The sequence below is a fragment of the Miniopterus schreibersii genome, assembly GCF_964146895.1.
Source record: "Miniopterus schreibersii genome assembly, chromosome: 10".
Taxonomy (NCBI): Eukaryota; Metazoa; Chordata; class Mammalia; order Chiroptera; family Miniopteridae; genus Miniopterus; species Miniopterus schreibersii.
The window spans coordinates 35,270,152-35,298,071 of record NC_138110.1 but is presented as its reverse complement, the minus strand read 5'-3'; the positions used below and the strand labels follow the sequence as shown (position 1 = coordinate 35,298,071).

The 27,920-nt window shown below is 39.4% G+C and overlaps 1 protein-coding gene across 1 annotated transcript in view; it reads right to left on the bottom strand.

Annotated features, from left to right (window-relative positions):
- CDH2 (cadherin 2) overlaps positions 1-27,920 on the bottom strand; it is a 208,630-nt gene that overhangs the window by 168,068 nt on the left and 12,642 nt on the right. The window contains exon 2 of the mRNA XM_081150215.1: positions 11,381-11,492. Coding sequence (XP_081006341.1) covers positions 11,381-11,492 — 112 coding nt within the window. The remainder of the gene's footprint in view (positions 1-11,380; positions 11,493-27,920) is intronic.

The following is a 27,920-nucleotide window of genomic DNA, read 5'->3' as shown; positions in this document are numbered from 1 at the left end:
GTGAACTCAGTTTCATAATGTGAAAACAGAAAGGCCCCACCATTCTACCTGACTCACAGAGTTTGGAGCAGCTAAAATAAAACATATGAAACTGCTCAAGAAGTATAAAATGCTATGCAAATATAATACATCTATAAGTAACCGACCTGAATGCTGAAGGGAAGACATTTCTTACCCATTCCCATGTAGCATTGCTGAAATGCACACAATGTGAGCACCAGACATATCAGTAATCGGCAAAACAAAGGATGAATCTGTTCTTAATTGCCTAGTTTATTTAAATGGCTGCCTGAAAAATAAGAAATTATCATTATTATTTGAGATGGGTTAAACTACTAACCCTCTGAGAATGAGGAACTAATACAGATGAAGAATTCATGCTATCTACTAATTTGTTAATCATTAGTGGAGTGGCAATACCACACTGTGGCTTTATCAATCTGAACAGTTAGTATGAGATTACCTCATAAAGGACCATTTTTCTACAACAGAGATGCAACAAGATGCTTTAATAAATGTCTCTGCGTCCACAGAATAGACAACAAGTCAACAAAAGATGAACTGAAGGAATAATTACATATATGCATAATGTAAAAATCTGCAAGTTTTAATTTCACAAGGGAATTAGGAGAACAAATATTCAGCTCGGTCGAGACTTTCCTCTGATCAGTTCATTAAGGTGGCCCATTATTTGTGACCTTCAAAACCACACAGAAATTCTACAAAGAAATATTTATAATTTAAATGATTACCACGAATGATGACCCCTTTCCCCACTACCACAGCTAATCGGTGTCAGCTGGGCACTGGCGTTTTCCAAGGCAACGAATGCATAGTGACTTCTTTACACACAACAGAAAATGAGTATTTGTTGAATGAAGGTGCAGAATACAAATACTCCTCAGGCTCTGAGAATTTCCATATCCACACATTCTTAAATTCCGAATACCTGCTAATCTGAGAATACTTAAAGTGAATTTCTGAAATGAAGGACAAAGTAATAATGAACTGGCCCTTATTTGTAGGGCTTAAAGATGTAATTCAAGAAACCGCTAACTAAAGTGAAGTGTCAATATGAAAGGAGAACATCAGGAAGGCCAGCTGATGTCAGAGGAAAATCAAATGCAGTATATCAGGTGCTTCCCCTCTGACAGAAATGCCCTTGGTGAGGCGGCCACTCCATCAGCAAGGAAAGGAAGGGGTCAGGAAGAAGGAGCTTCCGGTCCCAGAATAAACTGAAACTGGAATTTATAAGCTGTTTTCTCTGCTATAATTTTTTTTCTACCAGGCAAGTAAAGAATCTTAATCTCTATTTATCAGCACTTATATGAGAACTTACTAGTCTCCTTATTTGAGCATCTGGTGAAATAGTCAGATGTTTCAAAATAAACATAATAGTGTATACAGGTGTATGTTCTGATCAATCATTAACATAATACTCGTTAATACCTATGTTGGATGCTGTAATATCTATCCAAATGAAGACAGAGGTAGGCCTCCACATAAAAAGACAAGAAAGAAGAGGTGATATAGTACCTCCAAAGTATAGCACTTTCAAAAATCCATCTGAACTAATAAGACTTTGCTATCTAAACGTAGAAGAAACATAACTGAACTTGACTTTTGTTTCTGTCATGAAAATACATACTAAGGCCAACTAGGTAAGTCTGGTGGGAGACCACCTTTATTAGAATCACCTGAAGCTCACTTGCAAAAATACACATTCTTAGGATCCAGCCCTTAAAATCTGGGGTGGGTTCCAGGAATCTGCATTTTAACAAGCTCATCTCAAACACCCTAAAATCTGAAAAACAATGATACTGGGGTTTTTTTTTAAAGAAAATTAAAACTAGATAACTTTAGAACAGTTATTTCCAGTACTTTTAAATCCAGACACTACAAACAAAATGTAAATTGGAAAGAATATAAGCATATAAATAATGTAGGATATGTAAGTCAATTTAAAAGGTATTGCAATTAAAACCTGATGAATTCATATATTAAAGGGATACTTCCTCATACTAGGAGAAATGATGCTCAGAATGACAGGCTCCTGGAGTGATGCACAGAGGAGGCATGTCCTCATATAAAGACACACAACTTCAAAAATGGTTGGCATGCTCAATTACATTCATGATACAACACAAGAATATGAATATTAACGTCAAAGACAATTCCATTAAAAAAAGCATAAAGGACATTTTCTTCAAAAGAACAGCAAAGTAAAGCATCCATAAGAGGAACTTAGTCCGCATTGAAGAGGAAAAATAATAGATCAAGGTGTCAGTCGCTTTCCCCTTACAAAGGAGCAAATCCCAACCAGAGTGATCTATACAAGATTCAGCAAGGAACAATTAAAGAAGCAAACTTTAGACTCCTGCAGAGACACAGTTCAAAACAGTTACTGAAAGGCAAGAAAAATCAAAACAGTGCTCAGATCTCCGCATACCATAAAGGATTCCTCTTTGTCCTATGTTCTGTCAGTTTAGGGGACAACCATCTATTGACATAAAAGTTCTCAAGATGAAATGGATACTTTGAAACAGCTATAGATGTGCTTTAATAAGATACGTGCATTCTTGAAAACAGATAATTTTTATTTTTTGTGAAATGAAATTCATTTTTCAGCAGCATTCTGAAACTATTAACCAGGATGAGGATGACCTAAATCCCCTGTTATTTATACCTTCACATATCTGTAACAGTTTACTCCATCAATTTGACAGCTATGTCAAACTTTTAGATGTTACCATATACCCCTTTGTTCAAATGAGAATTTAAAATAAGTACTGACATTGATTCCTGGGGCTACTATGTGTTGGGGTTGCCAGTGGGGTCTCCTAGTGGTATTGAAGCTATGGCCTTTGGAGGGGGGGAAAACAACTTACAGGTCTAACATATGAGTGCAAAAATCAATTTTACAAGTGCAAGACTGTTAATAGTTCATCTGAAAAACACCCAGGAGTTTTAGTTATCCACAATCTTAAACAGGAGCCAACACAATGAGGCCAAAGTACACATTCCCATCCACTCTGGGCTGCACCAGAAGTGCTGCATCCACATCAAAGGCAAAACACACACAGGACATGGGCAGCAAGGGCTCAAGTGTAGAGGAAACCTCAGTTTCCTCTCTTTGAAAGGCAAAACTAAACCAGGATGCTCAAACACCACTAAAGAAACTGTTTGACGTACAGCCTGCGGCAGAAAAGATTTAAGGAGCCGAAGTGATTATGTTTAGGTATTTGGAGATCTCTTAAATATAAGTTGCAAATACAGGCATTTTGCTCGTCTTGTTGACCACCATTGGCCCCATTCCCTGAAAACACCTGGCACATGACAGATGCTCAGAAAGACTTGTTGAATGAAAAATGATAAAATAAATGACCTCAGAACATAAAAGAATATACTTCCTCTCTGTGGTGCCAAATGATGAAATGGGCACCAGTGGGTAAAAATTTTAAGAACATATGCTTCAGTTAAACTTTTTAAGAAACCACTTTTTAACAGTTAGAGCTCTCCAAAGATGGAGCAGACTTTGTAAGGGAGTGATATCCTCCTCATTTGGGGGGAGAGAGTGGCAGTGACTGGATAACCATCTGTCAAGGATGCTACAGCAATGAAAACACTGTTTACATCATCGAACACCACCCGGTTTTCATTTTTATCCTAGCTGCCATTTCTACCCAACAAACCTTCTGCTGACATAAAATCACGGAGCTGAAATGAAGGATTTTAAACCATTTTAGGAGTGACTCAACAAAATGTGTAAAGAGTGGTTTCCAAATGCAGGTATGTAAAAACATCTGTAGAGCTTGTCATAAAAACAGATGTCTGAGTCCCACTTGAACTCATTTCTCTAGTCCACTCCATGCCATTGTCTTAGCAATTACCTGTCCTCCTCTGCACCATCACTTTTTCCCTGCCTACTGGATTCTTTGCCATCATCATGCAAACATGTTACTTCCATCTTTAAAAAATACTCTCAGGTGACCCCACTTCCCTCGCCACCTACCACCCAACTTCTCTTCTTCCTTTTAAAGAAAAATTCAGTCTGTATCCATCTGACTGCTGAATTCACCCAAATCAAAGACACCAGTAACCTCCATGTTGCAAAATCTAGGGTGAATTCTCAGTCCCCATGTGAGCTGATCCTTCAGTAGCATTTGGCATAGGTGACCACTCCCTCCTTTTGACACACTCTTCCGCTTGCCTTCGAAGACACCACACCCTACTGATTTCTCTGCCACCTCCCTAGTCACTCTGTCATTCTTCGATCTGCCTCTTGATCCTGATTTCCTAACACTACAGTGCTCAAAGTCTCGATATGAAATCATTTTTCTTCTTCGGTTTTCTCCTCAAGCTTGGCTGCTTAGTGATTTCACCCTGCGTCATGACTGTACTATTTATACACCTAGTACTGCCCACTGTGCAGCCCAGGCCACTCCACCGAACCCCAAACCCATATTTAAATGTCTCCTTGACATCTCTGATATACAGCTCTGCGGATTCAAACCAAGTTCCCAATATTCCCTATCACAGTGACTAACAGCCTTCCCAGTGTTCAGACAAAATATCATGGAGTCATCCCTAACGCCTCTTTCTTCACACCACCTATCCAGTCCATCAAATGCTGTCACTATTTTCAAAACACAGAGAATAAAGTTGGACTTCTAGCTCATATCACGTGGACTCTTAGATATAACACCAAAAGAAAAAGCAATAAGAGAAAAAATAGATAAATCAGATTTCATCAAAGTTAAAAACTGTGCATAAAAGGGCATCAAGGAAGTGAAAAGAATCTAGAGAATGGAAGAAAATATTTGCAAATCATATATCTGATAAGAGTCTACTATCTAGAATATAGAAAGAACTCTTACAACTCAAAAACACACCAAAAAACAAGCATATTTAAAAACGGGCAAAGGACTTGAATAGACAATTCTCCGAAGAAGACGTACAAATGATACATACGACAGGATACTCAGTGTCATCAGTCAATAGGTAAATGCAAATCAAAACCACAAGGACATGCCACTTCACACCACTATGTTTACAATCAAAATAAATGAAAACTAACAAGTTTTAGTGAGGATGTGGAGAAAACTAGAACCCTTATATATTGCTAGTTGGAATATAAAATGGTTCACATGCTGTCGTAAACAGTTGAGAGTTCTTCAAAAAGTTAAACTTAGAATTACTCTATGACCCCTCAATTCTACTCTCAGGTATCTACCCAAAAAAACTGAAAACAGGTACTCAAAAAGTACATGTATACACATGCTCATACCCATACTCTTCACAACAGCCAAAAGGTGAAAACACCCCAAATGCGCATCAACTAGTGAATGGGTAATCAAGTAGTTTGCAAATTGTAAGCTATACACATATGGTGGAATACTCAAAAACAAAAGGGTTTGGGGGGAGCAAGGGGAAGATTTGGGAGAAAACGCTAAATGGATAAGTGGTTTTACGCTGAAGTGATGAAAATGATTTGAAACTAGATAGAGACGGTGGTTGCAAAATATTATTATGTACTAAATTCAATTTAATGGTTCATTTTAAAATGGTTAATTTTATGTTATGTGAATTGCACTGCAATAAATAGGTTTTTTTTTAATATTTAGAATCCAACCCCTTCACTTATCTCTACTGCTACCATCTTAGTCCAAGACACTATCTTCTCTCACCTAGATTATCACTATCCCAAACTGGTCTCCTCTTCCCTTCCTAACCCCTTTGGTTTTTTCCTCAACACAACAGCCAGGATGATATAATTTTATCAGTCAAATCATGTATTTCCTCTGCTGAAAGCCTTCCAATAGCTTTTTACCTCTTTATAGTCAATGCCAGAGTCCTACAAGGCGCCAATTCAATGTGGCCTGTGAACTGCTGCAACCTCATGTAACCTCAGTCCCAACAACTCTGCCCCTTCCTCTCTCCACTCCAGTCACACCAGGCTCCTTGCTGCTCCTTCAACAATCCAGACACACTCCTGCCTCAGGGCCCTTGCTCTTGTTGTTTGCTCTATTTTAAATGTTCCTCTCCCAGTTATCGACAGCTCTTGAACCACCTCCAACATCAGTTTACTCAAATGTCTCCTACACAATGATGTCTTCCCTTACCATCCCGTATAAACTGCAGAACATATAACCTCCTTATTTCCCTTCTCTGCTTTATTTTTCTCCATAGCATTTATACCATCTAATATACAGTAAATTTTACTTATTTATTGTGTTTATTATCTACTCCTCATTAGATGCTTAATAGACAACTTATCAGGAAAGAGAGAAAGGAGCTCTCTGATCTTAGAAAGACAGATTTTAAACCATTCAGGTACCTGCTTGCTAACATGTTTTCATATGTGAATTGTGACTTTTTTTTTTTACACAGATCTGGCAGCTAGTTTGTGATAGAACAGACCTCAGCTACTTCAAATTACTAAAGGCTATGTATAACTGCCAAAGATTAAAAAAAAAAAAATTGACCACCCAAACTGGCTTATCTTAGTTTGCAGCATTACATTAAGAAATCTGGACATTAAATATATCAAAAGATACATTAAAAAATTCTAAGTATTAAATAAAGTCTAAATAACTACAGTAAAAACAGGAATGAAATTTCTTAGTTCTTATATTGATCATATTATATACTTAATTGTTCTTTAAAAAAACAAAACTGCCACAGGTATTAAAAGAGTTCTCCCCTGAGAATCCACAGGGCTGCATTTCATTTGTAAATCCTGAGAACTGATCAACAACATCCAAGAGAATGATCTCAGTACTCAGTGCCTTTTTCCTGATAGGAAATCAGTCAAGTGCAAGGGCTAACATTATAAACAAGATGTTTATAAACCTATCTTTCAAACATTTTAAAACACTTACAAATTCAATTATCAAAAAATATTGATCAAAATAAAGAATAAGTTAAAACAAAACCCCAGGTTTCATAACAAATTAATACCAGCCTCAAATATAGCAGACCTGCCTAAGATATATATGGCTTCCCAATTCAGTAACCCATGTCATATGAAAATATTCAGTGTTAAAAAAAAAAGAAGAAAAAAAGGCAGTGTAGTTGTAGAGTCCTACTGAACTAATAAAAAATATTTCAGGACTGTTATCTAAAGATACCATACTACAACTTCCTCTGAGCATGTTAATGCCGACAAGACTCAGTAAGTAAGCTAATCTAAATCAAATTCCATCTAGTTGAAAATAATCATCATGTGCTGCCCAGAGCTGGCAAGTATGAATGAGTTACAGAAAATATTCGCGGTAATTGCAGGTTGCTATTTACGTGCACCAGAATCGGAGGAGTTTAGTTGGTAAGATGTCTAAGCATGCAGACCACCAAGGCAAAACACACGGGAAAATCACTCTTGACGTCCGCACTAAAAGCAGCCTAGATCCTCTCTGCACTGTCACAGTGTGGCAGTTGTTTCATAGTGTCAGATACATGGCTGGTGACAGAATGAAAATTTATGATTGCAGTTATTTTATTTTCAAGTAATGTGCTACCACAAGAGATTTTTCTAGTTCAGTGGAGTGTTAAGTTAAATATCAAGAGCTAAATATTCTTTTCCACAGCCCTAAATTTTTCTGCTTGTAAACAGGTATGCACAAAATACTAATGGTGACCATGACTGAAAGTTATTTTTCATTGGGGGGGCTGTACCTTATAGCCACCAATTCTCAAATATGTCTAGTAACACACAAGTCATGGTGTAAAGTGGGGAATAAGGAAGACCAGCTCCAAGATAAACTTGTCACAAGACACCTGTCAGGCTAGCGTCCATTAGCCCCCACTCTCCCCAGCCTTATACCATTAATGGGTTTTTATCACCACCATCATCGGAAATAATTAGAAATCAGGAAACCTGGGTTCTAATTCCCGGTCTGTAGCTAACAATCTAAAGAGCTGTATAATCATGGGAAAAGCCTATAATCTCTCTGAGCTACGATTTACTTATGTATAAAATCAAAGGGTTGGCAATAAATGCTTAAAATTGATCCTAACTTATAAAGGTAAGCACAGAAAAATACCACAGGATAAAAAAAGGCATGTTTTTCACCTGAGGGGAAACAGGAAAATGGAAAACATTATAAAATTAAATGGTAGTGAGGATGTAGAAAAGAGCTAACACACTTTAGCCCTGTAAAGAAGAGTCCCACAAAAATGCGAAGAAAAATACTGACATACTCTGCATTCCTTTTGGCCTAGTAATCCTACTTTTGAACACAAATCCCTGAAGAAAATATCCCTAAAGAAAAATCAAAGTCTTCTATAAAATAATCTCCATAGCAGCATTATATGTAAGAGAGAAAAACTGGAAACAACCTGTAAGTACAAAAATAGAGGCACAGTTAAGCAAAATCTGGTTTTTCTAACAAAATGGAACGAAGGCCTCCACAGCCATTTTTTACATACTGAACGATTTTCAAAAGAGTGGAAATATTCAACATGATATAACGAGAAACGTAAAGGTTCACCACAAAATACACTTGCCGTCCTCTGGATTTTACAAAAACCATACTGATGAAAACCAGAAGAGAAAGTAGAAGGATAGAGCTGGTTCCCTGGGTCCATTCTTTCTATAAAAGTCATTACAACGGCAAAAAAAATAAGAAGGGGGTGGGGAGAAAGGAATGTTTTCTGAACTACAGTCCTGCTTTTACATGTCTTCTACACACCTTTTCTAACACAACTAATACCCCTTAATCTCCATCTAATGCTGAATATTTTTCAAGCACCTTCACAAAGATCGTTACTGAATTTTCTGAAAAACGATCAGCATTCGTGGCATCTATAAACCAAAATGTTAAACTTCCGTACACGGTCTAGTGCACCAGGGATGTATCCTATGAAGCCACAGCATAGTATCGTTGGACCACTGTCCTCCACTCCCCAACCGCCAATGGGAAATTAAAGGAAGCATCAAGAGTTAATATAACTTCAACAGAACTCTTGACTCTAAAGTCAACCTTAAAATGGGAGGACTTACCATGAGGCTAATGCCCTGGAAACGGTTGCATATTTCTTAGGTGCAATTATCTCTTTCCTTAAGCAATATAAGTCACAAAACCATGGCAAAAGTGATCACTCTGGCTGGCCGAGCAGTAGATCCCTTTCAGCTTTAGAGTATATAAGGTAAATGGACTTGCTGCTGCCCATAATATACATGAACACAATTACGACAGTGTATAGATGCACCTTCGGATTATCTTCCCACTAAAAACTACCATAAGATAAAAAAGTCAAAAACCTAGAATTTTTTAAGTAATGATTCTCCAAAAGAAATCTAACCAGTGAGAACACTCGTAAAAAGGAATGTCAATGTGTCGCAAAAGCCTAAGGAAGGTTTTCTTTCTTCTAAAAAACTTTTTTTTCTATGAGTCAGTATTTTGAAGTTTATGTTTTAAGCTTTAAGATACTAGTGTCCTTTAACATATTCTATGAGTGAAAAAGGAAAAAGAGTAATAAATGTGTCATGAGAGAAATCGTTTTTTTAAAAGGCTTTAAAAACAGAAGTGGTAAACACTGGGCACACCCAAACCATAGAAATTCTACCAGAGACTCTCATACACACTTCTCTCGGTGATGGCTGGAGCACAGAGTCAAAAGTATTTTCAATCTTTCACATTTAGAACTCAAGAAAAATTCCAAGTGTACAGATTATACTAAAAAGATGCTGGCAAGCAGCTATGCCCAATTTCTACTGTCACCAGCATTATCTAATAATTAGAAAACAGGCTTTCATTTCTGAAGCTGTTTAACATGCCAATGCATTTAATCTTAAATCAATGGTTTCTAGTGACAGACCATATGTTTATTTGCAACCAATACATTCAAGCTCTTAGGAAAAGAGATTAGAAGGAATTAGCCATTTAAACATGACTCTAAAAAGTAAATTGCAAAAATGCAACAAATTCCACTGACATTTTTGTATCCGCCTGAATTATCCCTACAACATCGAATCAATATTTTTTTTTTTCAGCATTCAAATAATATTTACAGGTCACACAGTTCCCAGGATGCCACAAAATAATTTACAGATTTCAAGAAAATGACAGGAGCAAAAGAACTCCAGACTCACATTAAGCCAAACTAAATCTATACACTCTGGTTTGAATTAAGCCTCTACCTTGTCAACCATTACCCACTAGATGAGATAGCAATTCAGTACTGAGACAGACTGATTTAATATTTACTCATTAAAATACCATGTAATGAGGCAGGGACAGGAAGATGTCTTTAAAAAAAAATCAACTTCACAAAGATCACAGAGGTGTGAGCAAATCACGATTAGAATAGAAATGAAAATAAAATGATAACTTGCACCAAGGAACCTCAGCAGTTAAGAGGCCATTTGCATTTAAAAGTCCTCTGTCTATGGTATTCTTAAGTACTGTACCACTAAGGTTTGTCAGGGCTGCAGAGACACTTCAATTAAGGTTGTGTGGTAGAGCCCTGTGTAAATTAATTAGTTGAGGTTGCACAGATTTTCTAAAAGCAGCTCTCTAAAACAACCTCAGAGATATGCATGATTTGTGGGGAATTAGAATTTAAATACAACTTACTAATCAATTCTTCTTGCTTTCACATTTCAATGGCATTTTGTATGATGATAAATAAGTCCATGAAAATTCAACTGACCAAACTTTTATTTGATTTCAATTAGAGATAAACCGGGGGGGAGGGGTTCAATTTTGCTTCTCACACTCAAGTTTTATTTCAGGTTTTATCTAGACTTCACTGCAAGAGTTTTCCTATGATAACTATAATGAACTTGATCCATATTTAAATAGGAAATGAGTCTATATTTGAAATTCACATATGCTACAACCAAATTAGCTATCTAGTAACTTCTATAAACAATGTCATAACAAAAATACGCATTTCATGCTCCTGCCTCAAGACTTTACCTGCTAAATCTGTTCATTATAATTTAGCTAAATACAGTAAAGTTTCACATTTTGCCAAAGATAATATTATAGTAATTTCTTTAATTCAAAATACTAAGCGGATTTTTGCTGTAAATAATTTTTAAGACCATTAGAATCAGATGTTTGGTAAATATTATTCTGTGAAATAAGTAAAATATATGCACAAAAGTAAAGTTTAGTGATGTAATGGTTTCCACCATAATTTAAAAATTGAAGAAACATGAAGTTTTCAAGAGATCAGGAGTCTTCCAATACTGTACATGAAAGATTCATGAGCTCTTCTGTAATCTTAAAATGAGGTCCCTACAGTCTCATTATAGTGATTGTGAAAAATTCATACTTGTTATACAATAGAGTTGGTTTAGAGACTTTTTCGTGGCTAATTTATTTCAAGAGTATAGACACTATATGTACAAATATATATTTGGAGACAGTACCATTGAGAAGAGGCTGTCCTTCATGCACATCCTGGGGTAAGACTGCACTGTAAACATCTTCAGGAAATCCAGTCTTGCATAACTCGATCTCACCAGAAGCCTCTACAGATGCCTGCAACACAAGAAAAAAATGTGTCCAATGATTGCTACCTCCTTCAACATTCCACGTGGCCTAACGCCTCATGTACAAACAACCCCTTTGTTTCTGAATGGTTACAATTAAAATGCAGAGGGCAAAGGGTTAATCTTTTTGATAACTGGAGTAGAAGAAACAAATACCGCTCATCTTGTCCAGTAAAATATAAATAATACACATTCCAGGTTCTTTTAAGAACTCAATTATTCCCATTAAAACAGTCACTGTGACCAAAGAACTAGCAAGTGGACCTGCGGGCGGGGACAGCCAAAGTCAGCATGACTAACTGAACTTTTCAAGAAAAATGTATACATCCAAGTACACAGACTTCTATATTCTCATCTAATTCTCTGACTATGAAGTTTGTTTCACTATTTACTGTGATAATCAAAAAATAAAATTGCAAAATATTTACTGCAGGATATAGAGTATTTTATACCAAATTAAAAAAATCCCAATTGTGTGTGTGTGTTTGAAGGGCTGGGATACATTAAAAATATAAATAAAGAGTAATACAAGTATGTTTCTTTTTTAGACTTAAAACTACAAAGTGACCTCCTCTTGCCATCTTCCTCTCTGTTATCACACACGCAGTTAACTACCCGGTGTGCTTAAACTCCATCATACCAAGTGCTTTCCCCTAGCAATACAGCTTAGTTTCAGCACTTCTTCCTGCCCCCCAGACGTCATCACAGGACAACCAGGCCTCAGAAGTCGTGCAGCATCTGCACTAGTGATGGGGCCTTTACCCTGCACTGAGGAGGCCCCGAATCCAGGAGGAGGAGAGCGGATAGAGGCCCCAGGAGGGGGGATCTCGGTAGCAGTAGCGGCCGGGCCAGCACTAGCGTCGGCACTGGGGAGACTTGGACACTGGGAGGAAGGAGAAAGGGAGGCCCAGAAACAGAGAGACCTCAAAGCCGTTGTCTCAGTGAAGTAACACAGTGCAGCTTCACAATTAAAGGACTACCTGGGTTATGCATGTGAACTTTTGCAAATATTAAAGTGGCAAAAATCCAGACTAATCTAATATTCTAACTGAATTCTCATTCAATATTCTGCTCTTTTCAGATATAAGAAAATAAAAAAGTACATCTGAACTCTGTTAAATATATCACACAGTATTTAATCTCAAAAAAGCATTAGGAGTAACAGCAAGATAACAGTTCAGACCCACCAAATTAGCAGAAAGGTTTAAATCTATTACGTGAAAGAAAGGATTTTGAGCAAGTCAGTGATACAAAACAACCAACCCCTTTACACTGGTGTTAGTTGAAATTGGTACAGTCACACTAGAGTGTGATTTGGGGAATTCTAGTAAAGGTGAATGTGGACATAACCTACATGGTAGATATATTCCTAGGGGAACTCTCCCATGGGTGTTCCAGACTACCAAAACACCCAGCAGGAGGGGAATAAATTCTCAAATTTATAAATTTTCAAATAGCCAAAAGAAGGAATGCTCCTCAAAAGCACCAAAATGGAAGACTCAGAACTATACTTATCCACAAGGTTATATCTCAAAACAGACAAAAAGTCAGTTTCTTTAACTTCCATGGAAGACTGAAAGAGAAATTTAATTATAAATCAACCTTGGGATGACTATTACTTTTAGTAAGTTCAGAAATCTATTTATGCAACATTCCAAATTCTAACTGGAGACAAAGCATACTGTCATATTAATCTTGCCAAAACAAAAAGAAGCATGACTGATGACTCCATTTTTATATATAATGTTTAAATACAAAGATAACATAATGTATTGACACATATATAGTAAGAATATAAAAATGTACAAGGTAGTGACAAACACTAAATTTAAGATAGTGGACACCCCAGAGGAGGCAAGAAAGGAAAGGCACCGGGAAGGATCATACAGGTGACTTTGATTTTATTTGTAATAATTCATTTCTTTCAAAAAAAATCTAAAGCAAACAGGGTAAAATGTAAAGATGTACGTAAGCACATGGGTGCAAATTATATTAATCTCTATGTATTCTGTATGTTGTACATATTTCATAATAAGATAACATATTAGGGACTGAGAAGGAAGAAGTTGGGCTTCCAGCACCTCTCAGTTTGGTGCACTAGGTGATATTTTGATACTTAGCAGCCCTAAATATCTAGACACTTATCCTGGGCCTGGCACAGAGCAAGCACACAGACAGTGAAAGCTTTTGCTCTTAGCAAATGGAAACAGATAAAGGGAGCTCACCAGTTCTCCTTATAAAATGGACCAATGTGTTGTAACTCTGTGTCCATTAATGGGTAGGGGTCTGCCTCTTCACCTCCAGTCCAGGCTTTTACAGAGGGAAGCAGTGGCAGGGTTCCAACCCAGGGGGGCAGATGGGAACAAAGCTTGGCAGGGGCAACAGGCCAAAGGCAAACAATGGAAAACACAGAGTAAGCAGGAGTCACAGTCCAACTTGGGCATTTGGGTTAGATCAGCACCCAGCGATCAATGAAGTCCAAAGACTAGAGGAAAACTGTAATCTTTCCTCATTTTTACTTTTTTTTTTTCTTTTGTAATCCTCACCTGCGGATATGTTTTTATTGATTTTAGAGAGAGAGGAAGGGATAGGGAGAGAGAAAGAAACATCAATGTGAGAGAGAGAAATACCGATCAGTTGCCTTCCTTACGCACGCAGACCGGGGATCAAACCTGCAACCTGGGTATGTGCCCTGACAGTGAATCGAACCCACGACCTTTCGGTGTATGGGACCACGCTCAGCCAAAGGAGCCATACCACCAGCCATGGCTCTTTTTTCCTCATATTTTAAAATAATTTATTAAATTGAGCTATATACATCACTTTTTAAAAGTTGAGATATCACTGCCATATAACATTATATTAGTTTCAGGTGTACAATTTAATGATTTGATATTTGTGTATATTGGGAAATAATCACCATAGGAGGTCTAGTTAACATCGTCACAGTACACAGTGATCTTTAAATGCACTGCTACTATCTTGTTTTCCAGTGGAGCTGCCCTAAGGGAGGGGAACAAGCAGTTCCTCATCCAAACCCACAGGGACAGGATTTCAAGGCCACATCGAGTCCATCAGCAATACTGTAAATGTTCACTTCTGAGTATCTGTCTCCCCCTTATTTCAGAAAAGGGAACTTCTGTCCTTAAATTTAATGCTACTCTTTACTCGAGCTCTCTGCTCACTGTCCTCCCCCAGGAATGGGCACCTATCTGCATACAGTGGCTGTGAGAATTCCTGAAACCACGTGTGTAAAGCACATCTCTAACACGTGCCCTCCGCCAGCAAGAAACACCCACGGGAGTCTCGTGTTACACTTTATGAGATTTCTGTATTTGTTCTGAACAGCGGAACCTTTCCTAAATTCTTCTTCCCCACAACGAAATGGATCCACAGGAATAACATGCTGTTCTTAATCTAAAATAGATTTCCTTAAAAAGTGGCTCTATAAAATTATTAAAACATATACTTCTCCCTATTAAGTATTAATTTTCCCTCTTAACATTCAATCCAAACATAACAAAATTAACATGTTCAAAAAAGAAAAAAAAGAAGACCGAAATGAATACAATCTCAAAACTGGAGACACTGCAGGCTCCCTTTGTGCCTAGCATTGTGCTGGTGCATCGAACCTCACTTAATGCTCCCGGCAGGCACTAGGCCTGAGGCTGTGGGAGACCACAGAGCCAGTGACATGATCCGCCCAAGGAGACTGAGTCCATTTGTAAAGTCTCTGGTGCCAGCAGCTTTTTGGACACTGAGATCTCTCTAGTCTAACCTACAGCTAATGCTTGAATGTTTTCCAACAGTGGTTCTCAGCCCAATGTGGAGATGCCCCTCAGGGGATACCTGGCAATGTTTGGACACATTTTTGGTTGCTGAAGACTGGGAGGGAGGGGTGCTATTGGCTTCTAGTGGCTAGAGGTCAGGAAAGCTCCCAACCATCACACACTGCACAAGATGGCCCACCAGAGAGAATTATCAAGACCCAAATGTCAATAGGGTCATGAAAAAGGGGTGTCCTCCTACGCTTTGACACCTCCAGTGGTGGGAAGCTCACTCCCTCTTCAAATAGCCCCCTAGACTCTTATTAGAACACCCTCCTTTCAGAAAGCCAAACCTAGCACATGAGGCTTCCCCCAACATTAACTGACAACTCTGCCAGGCCTAAGACAAGACCCTGAAAATTAGAATGAGAGAGAACCATCCCCTCAACAAGCTCCCTGCCGTGTAAGCCTGAGGTTGTGAATCACATGCACTTTCTTGATATCTGAATAACACAGGGGTCAGCAAATGTTTTCTGTAAAAGGGCCAAACAGTAAATATTTGAGGTTTTGCAGGCCATCGGATTTCTGTTGAAACTATTCAACTCTGCTGATGTAGTCAAAAGCAGTCATAGACAATTGGAAATAAATGAACATGGCGCTGTTCATTCTAATAAAACTCTATTTTTGGACACCCAAATCTAAATTTCATCTAATTCTGAGTGTCAAAACACATTGTTCTTCTCTCAATTATTTTTAAGAGCATTTAAAAATGTGAAAAACACTTGGCCATACAAAAACAAGCACCAGAGCTATAGTGTTCAGATCCCTGAAAGAGTGTGTTAAGTTTTATAAAATACTGCTATCTCCCTTAGTTCTCACAATCGCCCCCTGAGCAGGGAAATTATCCCCGTTTTACAAGGGAGCAAAGAGGTTCTCACTTCGTGATAAATACCCAAGCCCTCACATCCCGGAGGAGGAGGCAAGATTCTAACCCTACAGTCTTTCCAAGTACAACAAATAATTACAGTTCTTTCAAGAAACATTTACTGAGTGTCCATTTGCCACTGGAAACAGAAGACACCAGCCCTGCCCTTAAGAAGTTCAAGGCTTAATGTGGGAGCAAAATAAAGAAGTTACTGATTGCAACGGAAAGTGTTGACTGGGAAGTAAAGATATGCAGAGGGCATAGGAGAGCCCAGGACAGGGGTCTGGGGGCCTCGCAAGCAAAGCCCAGGCATAGCCAGGCAGCGGGGGGTGGCGAGAAGCCGTCCCAGGCAGCCACTGACTGAGCTAGAACAAGGCAGCGAGAAACAGCATACCGCCTGGGGAATTACAATGAGTTCAGTGTCACTGGAGTCCAAGCAGCAAGGCAGAAAGTCAAAAGTTGAGGCTGGAGAGTTAGACCCGTTTAGATCATAGATGGTTGGGGGCCCGGGGTTACCCTGTTGGCTTGGGGTGGGGGCAGGCACAGATTTTAAGCAGAGGCAGACTGTGTTTGATAGAGAATTCTCTGATGCTCGGTGGGAAACGTGGGGGGGGGGTTGAGGGGGGACAAGTGACAGCTGGAAGACAAGTTAGGACACAGACACTTGAATCAGGCAGGGGCTACAGGAATGAAAAAGGGGCAGATTGTATCAACATGCAGACAGTTAAAAATGATAGGGCTCAGTGAGGACAGGGACTCACAGCCGAAGGAGGGAGGGAGGAAATGATGCCCTCCCACGTTTCCAGCTGAGTGACTGTGGACATGGGTGGCACAAAATAAGAAAGATAATCGCAAAATTATTACATCAGGAACAAAATGCTAAAGAAGCAGAAAGAATGGGATGGTAAATTTGCCTGCAGAAACCAAAGACTCCATAGCTGAAGTGGCATTTGGGCTCTGTCCTTAAAGATGATGAAAAATTTGCCAGGAGAAAGGAGAGGAAGTAGAAAAGGGCATTCATTTCAGGCGAGAGGTGCAGCACGGACAAAGGCCCTGTTGATTTAGGTTGAGCTTGAGCTTATAGTCAACCCAAACAACCCTGATCTTTTATTCCAGGCAACTGCTAAGTCATAGCTTCCAGTATCTTTGCTGCTGATTTGGGGCCCCAGGGAACAATTTACATTTACATCAAACCTGCAAGGTTTGATCTCAATAAACTAATAATTCCATCTAGATTTAGTCATTCCTCCTGACTTTCTGTATCAAGAAAGTCTAATGAGGCACCCCAATGTCTTCATAAAGATGCTACTAAGATACTAAAGACAGGGCATGACACATACCCAGACATCACCCTCCACAGGGACTCTGGAACCAAAAGCCAGGATCTGGAAGGACAGCTGTGGAAGTACAGAATTTCAACATGTGAGACCACATGAGTTTGCCTCCCACCCAATCACTTACTATCCGTGAGACCACAAGAGAAGTCACAGTTTCCCCATCTGCACAAAATATATAAGGATAGCAACTATCTATAGGGCAGGTATGGGGAGTAAATGAGAGCACATGTGTAAAGCACTTAGAATAGTGTCTGGCTCATGCTTATTCAATGTATTAGCCATGAGCAATAGTAGTATTAATTTCTTTGTAACATGAATCTAACTCGTAGTACATCTGTCCTACAGCCCATTTAGCTTCCAAACTTGCTCAGTATAGCAAGAAATCTAGGATATTTGTCTAAAATACAGATTCCTAGATTCCAACTCAAGGTTCACTAAAATAGAATCTCAAGGCATGCGAATAAATCAGTATATTTATCAAGTGGCCACACATCCACCCTGTATCTCCATCTCCGAAAGCTTTCTGAATTCTGAATTTGGCATATCTATCTTTCATCCTAGTCTTCAGGCCTAATAACTTAGCAACAACAAAAAGGAGTAACAAAGCAATTATTCTTTCTGCTCTCAACGAGTTCATGCTGTCTCCTAGTTACTGTGTACACCTGAAAGTTGAAACCACAAGCCATCCTTCCATAATTACTAGTAGGAGAATTTTGCCCCACATCAGCATGGGGGTATTTTTTTATTTGAAAACCACTCCTCTTTGATTTTTTTGTTTGTTTTTAATTGGAACATATCTCATCCCCAGTCCTTTAGTAATTCTCCTCTTCTCCACAATTCTGCAAAGATTACAAGCAGCCAGCAAGTGCTCTCGGCCCATCAGGAAGAAATTCATGCTGGCCAGAGGATCTGAACTCATTTAGTGCCGCTCCGCGCTCTCACACAATCAGCTCACCTATCTTGAGTTTCAATTTCCTCTTACAAGTATTTGCTCTACTCTTCCCGGGCTTAAGATCGACCTTCTTGTCTAAGAAGGACGGAAGTGTAATAGGAGTTGAGGAGTTCTGCTTGACTGTTAGTATTAGTCTATCTGTTCCAGTTCTGAACTCAAAGCAACATCGCTTTTGGTTCTCATTAAAATTTTTCCATAGTCTCAATACTGTGAGCTTTAGAGCCCCGAGTCCACTACTTTTTTAGGTTTCCATTATCATGATCCTTTTTTTACAATCATCCTTGATCACTGGCTCTGCTTTCCAATTTCCCCCAAGTCACTCCTAAATCCAAGCTCTTAAATATTCCATTGAAGCCTCAATGGTCTCTTCAATCTCTGCATCTCTCTGTCTTCTTCCTGATCAGTATCATTTATGACTATTGGCTAAAAATTGCACATCTGAAAGCAGCCCAAACCTAATATAATCTTTTCTTTCTGGCTCTGAAGATTGCCTAACTAAAACCTAGGCTCTGCTGGTTACCATAAACTCTTTAATTTAATCAATTGGGTGTTTTTCCCCCAAGTATTGATTTCTTCCTTTTTTCCTTCCAGGTATTCTGTGGTCAGAATATAGTAAAAATTAGAGTACTGTGAAGTACGTTACCAAATACAGTCAACAAAGCTGAAAATCTTCTTATGTTTATTCCCCTCATTCTTTATGGATATAAAGGTACTAATGTGTTGTAGTGGCTCTGGAGCAAACCTGATTAGGTTTAAATCCTGTCTACAATCCCCACTACCTGTGTGACCTTGATAAGCTATGTAACTTATAGCTTATCAGTGCCTCAGCTTCTTCTTCAATAATAATAATAATAATTAATAGAGTATCAGCCTTATAGGACTTGCTGTGAAGCATATGAAAGGCTTAAAAATAACACCTGATTCACCACAATGCAATGGTTAGCTATTATTACAATATTGTTGTTTTTGTTGTGGAGACTTTTTATCTCTTTGCTAAATGAGTACCTGATAAATATTTTAAAAATATTTTTATTGGCTTCAGAGAGAGGAAGGGAGAGGGAGAGAGATAGAGAAACATCAATGATAAGAGAGAATCATTGATGGGCTGCCTCCTGCCCTCCCCCTACTGGAAATCAAGCCCACAACCGGGAATTGAACTGCGACCTCCTGGTTCATGGGTCAATACTCAACTCCTGAGCCACAGCAACCAGGCCTGATAAATTTTTTAAAAAGAATTTTGTGAAGGGGAAATACTGAAAAGAAACCAATAAAAATTCATTCACAAACATGTACAAAGGAAAACAAGTGGAATTCCCTTCATCATATGAGATTTGTGGGGTAGGAGTGGGTAGTGGTGGTAGAGGAAGTGGGGACAACTATGGTAATACTTTTACTATGTGGTTACATCTTCCAAAAGATATAAGCGTATATAAACAATTAATGAAGACATGTTTAAAGCGGTTAGTGGGGTACATGGTAATAAAATAATAAAACTGTTCAAGACCAGTTCTGCATGACTAATATTTTTGTTTTTTAATCCAATTTATAACCATTCAGTTACATTTGCCAGATCCTCTACATTTCACAGGATTCTATCCATGATGTTGGAGGCTATGTTAAGGAGATTATTCAAGAGCTACTGCCGCCCTCTTTAAAGATTATTCTCTGTGTCAGTCATGCCATTGATGACACTTTGAATTTCATATCCTTGGAAACATGCTTAAAATGTGCAGAAGTTTAACCCTGGATATTTATTTATTATTATTTATTTATTTATTTATTTCTTGTCACATACTGTTCTAGAGGGACAGCACAGCATTTCAAACAGGTACTTTAATGCTTTCTTGCCTTCATGATACAACCTAGACCAGCTTAAGTGCAAAGAATACCTGATGAAGGCACACACTGTCTGTCCCCTGTAACCCACCTAGAGATTTCCATCTTCACTTCAGTTGTATTATTCGTGTGGGCCCTTGACTATTTCTAGTATCAGTACAGTTATTTTTTTTTCTTTTAACCAAATAATGACAAAGAGAATTGTCAAATAATAGCATCAATACTGGCCCAGGAACCTGACAACTCTGCTGAAATGAACTCTGAGTTAGAAGACAGCACCACAATATAACAGAGCTTGATAGACAAAAATCTGAGTTACACATACAAAATGCGGTTTAGAGCATCACCTTCCAGGATTTGAACCTATCAATGCTTAGGACCACATACAAACAAACATCACATGGAATCCACAGAGATCCATTCAATCCCCTACACCCTCAGCTTCCTACACACCAAGACCTCCTAGAGTGAAGTCCCAGAGCACAGACAGTTTACCTATAAGTGTCCTGGATGCTTGATGTCATGAAGAGCACCTCCACACCTACAGACTGACTTGGCTTGTAAAAGTATAACACTACCATGAGATAGTGGCTCAGGCAGATACGTGATTAAACTGCACTATTAGTTCCAGAAAGTGTCTAAGGCGATTCCAGTAGAGATGGACAATCCTGGTTTAGACTGATTTTGTCCGATCAACTCATTACACTCACCAGAGATTGCAACATTCAAAATATAAAATTTTACAGTACTTAACATCAGACTGTATTTATAACCAACTTGGGAATTCATTTAACTAAATACCTGAATATCAGTGATTGCTAATATTTGCTGAGTGCTTTCCATGTGCCAGGAACTGTGTGGTACAATGCTTTCCATGCTTTATATCTGAACAAACCTCACAGCAGCCCAATGAGGTATTAATATTAGTGCTATTTTGCAGCAAGGAAGAAAAGGGAAATGCAATGGCCCTAGGTCATGTAGCTGTAGCTAGTCAACTTAGGGATGATATTTAAACCAGCACTGAATGTCTTTGGGGACCACCCTTCACCACTGCCCAGTCACCAATAAAAACGATCTAGAAGCATCCAAATACACCAACATATATCTAACAGGCTAAAGGCTAGAAACTGTCTTATGTAAATTAAGACCAGTGACAAATTTACCCACTGCCACTGTGAATTTTTTTCTAAAACATACTTTTCACATATGATATATAATAAATATGTCAATGAAATAATTTCAATGTTTCTGTTCACTATGGAAAAAAATTGAGAGAAAAATACATCAAGTTAAACTTTCATGAACATCTTGTTTTTAAAGCCCCCATCCCCAAACTAAAGTAGACATGGAGTATATTAATTTTCAGTAGGTGATATTGATGAGGGAACAATTACAGTCTGTGACAGGCTGCATTAATTTGCTCTCATCCAGACTGCCTTGTATTTATGTACAATTAGGTCTGTTTCATAAAACCTAGAGCATGGTTTCGCTTTTTAAAAATGGTTACAGACCTTTATAGTCCCCATAACTCTGATTTAATTCAAATAGCTGGCCACGGTGATGATTCATCTAATTTTGAGAGCTTGATAAAATAAACTCAACCCAATTATACTATTGTTCTTGTGATAAAACAACATTCACAGTACAGCCTCCAGAAATGTGCTACAGTGAAAAGAGAGCACTGTCAATAACATCACAGTTCAAAGCCATTCCTGAGCTTGTTCCGGAAGCAGCACCCTGTCCGGTGGAGTTCTAATAGGTTAAGCAACAAAGAAGCAGACGCACAGGCCCTGCATGCTAACTCAGAGGTGAGAGCTAATATTGTCAGTTCCAGTTTCAACTCAGGGGTGAAAACTCGCATTTTTCCCCCACCCATGATTTAAGCCAGGCATTTGGACAGTTCCACGGTGCAACCTGTAGAGGGGGAATGCTTCTCCCCTTCTGAAGCTCCTTCCAAGTGCAAGGAACTCTGCTAACTCCAACATTCCTACCTCTTTCCACTCTATCAATCAATCAGTCATACCCTGAATGGCAGTTCTCAAAGTGCGGTCTGATCCTTCAAGAGAATCTGAAAGGCAAAACTATTTTCATAATATAATATTACTTGCCTTTTCACTCTCATTCTCTCACAAGTGTAAAGTGGCATTTTCCAGAGGCTATATGATGTGCGATACCTTAACACAGTAAATACAGCAGCAGATCTGGGGAGCCAACTGTCTTCTATTAAGCCAGACATTAAGGAGATTTGCAAAAATATAAAAGCACAATGCTACTCTTCCCACTAATTTCATTTTCCTGTTTTGGAAAATACAGTTATTGTTCATAAACACTGGTATTTGTGTTACATATATAATTGGTTTAATATTTTTAAGTGAATTAAATAAATATTATATAATTTTCTCAGCTTAATGTCTAACATGCTAAACACTGATAAATATTACCCACATTATAAAAGCTCATAGGGGTACTCAATAATTTTTAAGAGTGTAAAAAGGTCCTTACACCAAAAAGTTGTGAATTGCAGCCCCAGAAAGAAGAGACACAGACTGAACTTATCTCAAGGCTGACTTTCAAAGAAAAATCTGGGCAGCTGGTGCCCAGCCCTGTCCCCTACTCCTCCCACCTGGGAGTCGAGTCACAGGCCCTTGGAAAACAAGCGTGGTGATCTCATTCTCCATGCTGGGAGTTCGCAGATCCCCTGTAGCATTTGAGAGGGTGGTCCATCACTGTCTGCAACGGAGTGAGCATGTCCGTGGGATTCTGGGGTTCCGTATTAGCTGTAGACATGCCCACAGATAAAAGTCAGGCCCTCCAGCCCAGCCTTTATCCAAACCTTGAGCATATTTTCCTTTTCTAACTGTTGACTCTTCTGGCTTATATTTCACTCGGTTCAGAACTTGGCGCAGGAAGGAGAGGTGCTATTTACTGGGTCCCTTCAGAGACGTTAGCATTTTGGTATACTCTCTAGGGACCATGAGAAATAAAAAAGGAGTCCATCGATGAGGAAGAAAATACTCAAGGAGGCACTGGCGCTTTGGGCAGGGGAGAAAGGGTCCTTTACTTAAGTCCTAAATGTTCTGTAACTTGGCGGTTTGCAGTCTTGAATGTTCAATGTCGCTGGTTTTTATAGTTGGCAGGTGGCTTTTAGCATCAAGAGGCTTTCATTCCTAAGCCACAGGGTATTTTGCTCTCTAGGTGTGACCGCAACTTATGGTAGCTATTCTCGAGGAAAGTGGCTGTTTACAGAGGCAGGGCCTAGAGCAAAGACAATGGACCCCAGGAAAGGCTATAGGCCACGGATCTCAGGAAAGAGGCAGGATGCACAGTGACCTTAGCCAAAAGTTTGATGAGGGCTGTTGCAGGTTGGCCTTGGCAAAGGTCCGAGGCAGCCAGCACTTCTGGAGGTGGGCCCCAGACCCAAATAAGCAGAGACAGCTGAGGCGCAGGAAAAGAGGATGATTTTAACACTTACTGCCTGGAGACCGGTGAGCAGAATACAGTGGTCCTTCGGTTTTCTAATGTGATCCGCTCCGGAAGGCCGCTGGAGTTCCGAAACGCTGGGAAACCGAGGAATCCACAGCCCACAGCTGGGCCTCAGGACCTTGCCCTCGGTGGAAGCCGCGGGGCATGCTGGACTTCCGAGGCGGGTTCGGAAACCGAAGCATTTCCTTCCGGGTTATGGCATTCGTAACCCGAAATGTTCACCAACCGAGACGTTGGAAAACCGAGGATTTGCTATTTTTAAATGACAGTGAGTTCAAGACCCCTATCAGGGTTCTCACTTTAAACCATTAATGACAGGCCTATGAAAGCAGCACCGGACTGGCTGCCTCAAATTCTGCTCTGTATTCAGAGAAGAGAAGGGGGCACATGTTGAATTCTCAGAGCTTGACCACAGGCTCAAGGGTGGGCCTCCACCAAGTGGTCTGGACTAGTCTTAACAAATGAAGGACAAACCTTCCCTTGCTGATGGCCTTTTTTAGCCAAAGCGTCCCCAGAGCAAGTGGCATGGAAAGGGCCAATGTGGCGAGAGACTGAAAATACCTGCTCCCATGACAGTGTCCCCCAGTCACCCACCCACCAGAGCCCACATGTTGACACCACCAGGCTGTCAGTCTCAAGGGACTCACAGGGAACGGTAAAGTAGGAGCTTTGGATGTGCTGGGTACAAACCGAAACTCAACAGGGAGAGGCTGTCAATGGGAGGTTAAACTTAGCCCTCTGCACGTACCTGGGGAAGAGGGGGCCACCCTAGCATTCTGGGTTTTCTCTCAGAAAGCTGGCATTTGAGATACTGCCACTTAGGTGCAAGGTTCAGAAATGTCCGATGGTGGCAATCCCTATCTATTTTGACGTGCTTGTCTTTCTCATCCAGCATATTCAATATCTTTAAGTTATCATTTTCCCTTTGAACATTGTGTTTAGTTCAAAGGTCATGGATTAGCACAAGAGGCTTAGCCTGATTAGCTTTCGGGAAGGGTTAAACCAGGGAAGGCTTTTCTGCCCACTGTGAGTCCCTCCCTCAGATATTACTGGTTCTCTACTTCGGTCTTTGGGACATTACAGGCTCTGGGGTCATACTTTTGCCTGGGATAACTCTTCCCAGATTGGGATTGGTTTGTGTTCTAACGCTGTAGGTTGTGTGGCTACTGCTGTGTTCATCTTGCATGCCCCATAAGGTTTGAGCAGTCTGTACAAAGTAAAGCTGTAGATCTTCTAAGACTTCATGAGGTTGAGAGCGAGACTGTCCTGACAGAAGACCATCTCCCCGCCTGAGGGTGATCACCGTGCTTGTGGAGGAGCACACACTCTTGACGGTTAAACTCAATGTTTAATCTAAAATCTGGGGAAGGTCCAGTGGAAGCCTTATTTTCCCTCCTTCCAGGCAGAGGGTGCTACACTAGCAATACCACTCCTGACCTCTGTCGACCTCTCCCCGAAGTTAGGATGAAATACCTGGGCCTACAGAGTCTAGTCCCTCGATCACCTCTTTTCTGTTGGGGGCCAGCCTGCCCACGCAGTGCAAATATCATTATGCTGTAGGAGAACTGGCAGTGGCAGGACCTCCAGGTGGGAGGCCGGCCCTCATCCAGCATTGCTAGGTGGGGGGAATTAATTCCAAGGCCTGATACATTTAAGTAACATTCTCCAATCTTGTCTTTAATAGTAATAAAGATTGTATTTGAGATCTCTACCTGCTTACTCTTTTGTCTTATTTGTTCAGAACTTAGATGGATAAGAAGCACTATTTATCAGATCCCTTCAAAGACACCAAAATTACCTTACAAGGACTCAATATTATTGAGTACTTAAAGGCTGAAGCTACAAGATCAAAAAGAAGCCAGGCGAAATGAATTCTTATACTGCCAGCAGGGCCGCAAGGCCACTAGGATGGCTGGACACTAAAGGTCTGAGAGCAACAACCAAGATTCTTCAGTTGCTCGGGGAGTCGATGGGCTGGGAACAGAAAGTCACATGTATCTCTGGATTACTGGCTGACTACAGTTCTGGGCCAAGTTGAGATCAGGAAAAAATGCACAGAACCATCAACTACTCATCAGTCACTTCTCCTAAAATCACCACCCAGGAGCAGTGTGGCCAATGACAGAAACTGCTTCCTTCCATGGTAGCCTATCCTACTTTTGGCTTAGTCTATTAAATTTTCCCACTCATGAGGCCAAAGTTTGCTCCCTGAAACTGAGGTCCTTTAAATCCTCATTCTAAAGTCCAAGTCCTCCTCCAGACTGCAATCCTTCAAAATCTTGTATAGACAGACTTATCTTGTTACCACTGCTTCCCACACAGTTCGCCACCTCCTGGTGGTGTGCCTTTGGGTGATTGGTTTACACCAGATGATAATAAAACACCTATCTCAGGGGCTGATGTGAGGATTACGTGAGACAATGCATGTAAAGTGCTTGGCCTCACAAGTAGTAAGCACTGGGCAAACATCAGATTTAATCAAACGAGTCATTTTCCAAAAGTCTCACAGTCCTTGGAAACACACCATAAAAGACATGACTGAAAAATGTTACAAAAAGGGACTGAGAACCAGCAGCCAGGCCAAGACACAGAGAAGTTACAAACGTCATCAGATAGGCTAGGGTTCATACAGAGAGCACAAGGAAAAAGAAAGGGCCAAAACACACCCAAAAACAATCTCCACCTCATCAGTAACCAGGAGAATGCAAATTGAAACTAAACAGAGAGATAGCAAAGTGCAGTCCACCAGACTGTTAAAAATGTTAAAGTTTGACTATAACATGTATACTAAAATTATGCAAAAACAAAAATATGTACAGTTTGGAAAACCTGCTCGCATTATTACCTAGTAAAAATGACCATGCACATAGCTTGCAACCCAGCAATTCTACAGTTCTACTCCTTGGTGTGTAATTCAGAACAGACCAGCATTCCATCACCTAGGAGCATGCTACACGTACAAATTCTTGGGATCCACCACAGATTTACTGAATCAGAAGCTTGGGGGTGGGGGTGGGGCCAGGAATCTGTTTAGCAAGGCTTCAGGTGAGTCTTATGCAAGTTAAAGTTTGGGAAATGCAGTCCTAAAGTATTCCTGGCACTTATGCCCAGGTGGCATATACAGAAATGTTCACAGAAGCAAAATTCTGACCACACACACAAGCCCATCAACAACAAATTCAATAAGTAAGTTGTACCATAGTCAGAGCATGCGATGCCCTAGAGCAGTGAAAATGAACACATTATAGCTGTACAATTCAACTGAATGAATCTTATAGACATAACGGTGACCAGAAACAAATAAAAAAATACATTATATACACACATATGCATTGTACATTTATACAAATATGCATGATATACTGTATATACATATATATAAAAGGAATATATATCTAGATGGTAAAACTATTAAAAAAACAGAATAATTATTAGAAAAACAAAAATAGTGATCACCTCTAGGAAAAGGAGGGGAATGGGAACAGTACTCTGGAGACTTCTAAGGCACTGGAACTATTCTATTTCTAAACCAGGCTGGTATTTATACTGACATATTTTGTATATTTTAATTATGGCTTAAACTGTAAAAACATATGCTTTATATACTCCTCTATATGTATAATATTTTACAATAGAAAAAGTTTTGTATATTTTCCACAATAAAGATAAATTTTTTAAAAAAAGAGTTTTTTTAAAGGCTGAACATTATACATATGCACGACAGAACTGGAGGGCAATCCTGCCTCTTTTTTTACCTGCATTTAAATAAATAAATAAATAAATAAATAAATAAATAAATAAATGTCACACCTAGGAAAACAAACTCTGACATCAGGCTGCTTTGGGCAACTTAGTTTAACCTATCTGTGCTTTGGTGTCCTCATATGTAAAATGAATATATATATATATATATATGTATATTTTTGCAAATTAAATTAGTTAATCCATGCAAAGTACTTAAAACAATGCCTGGCACATATATTACTCAAAAAAGATGTGCTATGATTAGAATAGGATGAAACTAAGTTAAAAGCAACATTTACTGCATCTATCTGTCATTAAGTCATTAGTACCTACAAGAACAATGAATCTAACTTCACTGTTTTTGCATATTCTG